We start from the raw sequence: 4,100 nt of genomic DNA, 5'->3' as shown, positions 1-4,100 counted from the left end.
TATATATATATAAATAGAGATAAAGAGAAAAAGACAAGATGATTATTGAAACAAAGGCAACAAGATAGATAAAAAAGAAGAATATATATAACAGGAGAATGGGAGTGCTAGGTCCAGCTACACCACAAACAGGACATTGATATGAGATTGGATAAGACGGATACGCCACTGAGATAAAGGTATATACTCGACGAGATTGGACTTAATGATTCGCGGCAAAGAATCATGATCATAGTCGGACGAGGAATAAGGTGTAGCAGGAACCGCAGCCCGCCCTGATGCTAGCAGTTCCTACCTGCTGGGCCTCCAACAGCTAGGCCAAGCGGATTGTAGGTCGATGATGCGGCTAATACAGCTGAAGTGGTCAGCGAGGCTAGTGGTCCAGTGCCGGGCCCACTTCCCGGGTTCACGGCATTCATCGACGTGACGCTGTTTATGTTCGAAGTGCCTATCGTGCTAGTAGCAGGAGTGGACGAAACCGCTTGTAGCAGTCCCGCAAACATGCCGAAAGGATTTGGTGGATGATGCGGCGTGGTTTGGGGTGGTGGTGTGGGCGATGCTGAAGCCACCGACGCTGGCGTGGATGAAGCACGGGGCGTCAAGTCGAGCGGAGCTCCGGATGTTAGTGGGCTAGTGCTCTTCTCGCTACCGTTGTATCGATGAAAGGACGGCGATCTAGCTACATTCATAGTCGTGGCTGTCGTCGTGATAGTCCTTACTTGGTTCTCGAGTGCTGCCAACGAAGTCGAAAATATAGGAAGCGTTACGTCCTTGTGTTCGGTTGTATCTTCGCTTTCATGATCCTGCTCCTCTTCAATTTCGACGCTACGCCTATCACGATTCAATTCGCACCTCTCATCGTCCTCTCTGTGATCTTGTTCTTCGTCTTCTTGATCTTCCATCTCTTCGCTATGCTCCTCCATAAATCTCTGTCGTTGGTGCTGAGATTCCTCTTTCGTTTCGACGTCGCTCTCCTGTAATTGTTGTTCGATGGCCGTTTGCCTGGATGGAGGGAATCCTAAGGAGAAGCCTGTACTGGTCGGATGTATCGGTGGAAAGCCTTGAGGGAGAAAAGATGCCAATGGATGGTAACCGGGTGGGAACTCATTTACTTCTGCAGCCTGAATCTGTTCCGGACTGAGATCAGTGGGTTCTCCGGTATGAAGACGTATGTGTTGCTGCAATACGAGAGAGTTCGTAAATTTCTTGTGACATACAGGACACTGATGCAACACTCTCAGTGGTGGTTTAGCTCTGTGCACTCCCATGTGGGTTTTCAGATTGCCCTTCGTCGTGAAAGCACGACCGCAAATTTTACACTTGAAAGGACGTTCGCCAGTGTGAGTGCGATAATGCATCAGTAACGCGCTCTTGCATGAGAGCACTCTGTGGCAAACGATGCACTGATTAGGATCGCTCAGTTTATGCTCGATATTGTCGACTAGTTGCTGTAGCTTGGACGTCTCTGAAGTTTTTGTTATTTCAATCAAGCTCTCCCAGGAATTATCATTGCTACCTGGCCGTGGTAGTAAAGTCGAATAAATCGCTGGATCCTTGGCTGGATCGATCATTTCATTTCCGGATGCCATGGTTGGTCCTGTCTGTGTAGAAACAGGAAGATGAGGAATTTGATGATGAGCCGGAGGACCTGGAAACAGAATTCCAGCGAAAGATGTCTGTAGACTACCGCTACTCGCGCTACTGCTGGCTGGTGATGCTCCTGGATACGTCACGATCTGTTGAGGCAAACGATTAATTGTACCTCTGCCTGAGAGGTTTTCAGGCTGCTCTTCTATTTCCTCGTCCACTTCCATCTCTCCGTCGCCCTCTAAACGTCCACTGATTTTGCTATCCATACTACAATCCTCGTACGTTTGCGGTTGGGACGGTGGATTTGCAGATTGAGGTGAATTAAGGTATCGTCTCGTGGTGTCCTCAAAATCTTCGCTCTCTTCCTCTGCAGCTTCTTCCGCTTCCTCAGGTTCTCTCTTCGGTGTTATTCGCTCAGCGCCTTCCCGACTCATCGGTCGTTGATACTGCTCCTGTCCGGGTGATCTCTGTTCGAGTTTTATCTCTTCTCTCTGTTCAAGCTGCTGCTTTTGATGTTGTTGATGGAGATTGTCATGAAAGGAATGACGAGAATTCAATACGGCAGCGGGAGAAGTGGGAGATGTCTGTGGAGCGGTGGTTATAGGTTTACTAAGATTCTCTGGTACATCTTGATCATCCCGATGATTAATAATTGGAGATCGATAAAGGGGCGTCATATTGGATAAGGTGAGAGGTATGGGTTGTGGTGGGAGGAAACCGTGCGTTGTTGTCGGATGAAACGAGGGGTGATGAGAGGATGGTGGTGGTGGTGGTGGTGGCGGCGGCGGAGACGGCATCGGTCTCCCGGAAGCAATTTGCTGCAAGAGGGGTGGGTGATATTTATCTAAATGTTCTGGAACAGGATTCGGATTCATCTTAACATGTGGAAATTTGGCCGTGTGCCTTTGGAAGTGGACCTTCAGGTTGCCCTTGGTCGTAAATCGACTGCCACATACGTTGCACTTAAAAGGTCGCTCACCTGTGTGGGATCGTATGTGGATTTGTAGCGCCGAGTCGCTACCGAAGACTTTGCCACAGAAGCGACATCGATGCTTGAAGAAGGGCTCGCCGCGACCACCGCTTGATTTCGAATCATAAGGAGATAGTCGCGAGCCCTTGCCTCTAAACGCGAGCTCGTCGGCCAAATTGTTAGCTAGTCCTTGACTCGCATTATCCAATACTTCCTGGGTACGTTTTTGAAGAATATCCAGAGTATTTGGCTCGTGAAGTGGAGGCGGATCGGTATTCGTTATGATCGATGAAGCGAGAGAAGCGCTTATCGAGCAATGTGGTATTTGATGTGGCATCGGCATCTGGTTGCTGGTGGTCGTAATGACAGTTGATGTCGTGCTGGACGAAGATAAGGGTAGATTCAAAGGAGAGGCGCTGCTCGTCGAAGTGGGTCGTTCCTGAAGTAGATTCGGTGTCAGCGGCGCCGGTGATGTTTGCTGATGATGACTTGGTGGACGAGAAGAAGGAGGTGACGCGAGACTCGACAATGGTTTCGGATGAATAATAGGAGACGACGAAGCCTCTTTGTTATCGGTTGGTTCCGTCGACGATTGCATTACCGATTGCCCGTGAGTGATCAATAATTGCTGCTGAAGTTGTCGAATCAGCTGTAATTGTAATACCTGTTGATTCTGAAGGGTGCACAGTGTATTTTCCAGAAATGCCAGGTCTTGTAGCGCCGCTTCGCTATCTGCCCCAGTAAGAGCAGTGGCAGCGAACTGAGCGACCGCCACTTTTGTATTCTGAAGGGCTTCGAGGGTGACGTGACTAGTTCCAGCTGGTGGGAATATAGCGGTAGGTAAGCCGCTCTCCACAAAATTATTATTGTTCTCCGCGTCTTGTCGATGATGAATCTGTTTGCGAGAGCCCTCCTCATCTTCATCCTGCTCGTCTTGTTCATCAATACCTTCTTCCTCATCCTCTTCCATAGGATCATCATCGCCCTGATGAGATCTCGTCGCTGTGAGATCCACGGCTTCCTCGCCACCTCCTCCACCACCACCACTCTCTTCACCATCTGATGTAAAGTCATTTTCTTCTCCTGCAAAATAAAATGATAAAAATTGATAAATAATAAGTCATTGTTTTTATTTATAATTTATATCAGTTCGTACTGTTCAGTGATCATGTACGTTTGTGTTTTACAAATGATATATGCTTAATAGATTTCAGTGAAACTCAAAAAGGAAGGTTAATTCATTTTTCACATACATGCGAATATGCGAAAGCTGATAGCTATACGACCAACATTAAAATGAGGACAGATACATCAGCACCTGTGCTTTTGAAGTTTCACTTGACGATTAACATAAGCGTCAAGGTTAACATGAAAGATAAGTTGACATCCTATATACATATTACATTCAGGATGTACGACTACAACGGAATTTTTAATGATGACGATATAAATGAGTTTCCGGTTCTTTATATCGAAATATATTTTTTATATTTCGATAGAAATATAGAAAGTAATCGTATATTTATTAGAGAGAGAGAGA

The 4,100-nt window shown here is 46.9% G+C and overlaps 1 protein-coding gene across 1 annotated transcript in view; it reads right to left on the bottom strand.

Annotated features, from left to right (window-relative positions):
- The window catches only part of LOC108694986 (homeotic protein spalt-major-like), a 90,326-nt gene that overhangs the window by 12,657 nt on the left and 73,569 nt on the right, over positions 1 to 4,100 (bottom strand). Inside the window, exon 2 of the mRNA XM_018204690.1 lies at positions 296 to 3,643. Within this exon, the coding sequence (XP_018060179.1) occupies positions 296 to 3,643 (3,348 nt within the window). The remainder of the gene's footprint in view (positions 1 to 295; positions 3,644 to 4,100) is intronic.

Source organism: Atta colombica, unplaced genomic scaffold (assembly GCF_001594045.1).
Source record: "Atta colombica isolate Treedump-2 unplaced genomic scaffold, Acol1.0 scaffold1, whole genome shotgun sequence".
Classification (NCBI taxonomy): domain Eukaryota; kingdom Metazoa; phylum Arthropoda; class Insecta; order Hymenoptera; family Formicidae; genus Atta; species Atta colombica.
The sequence above is the reverse complement of the archived record's forward strand: the minus strand, read 5'-3'. Positions and strand labels throughout refer to the sequence as shown.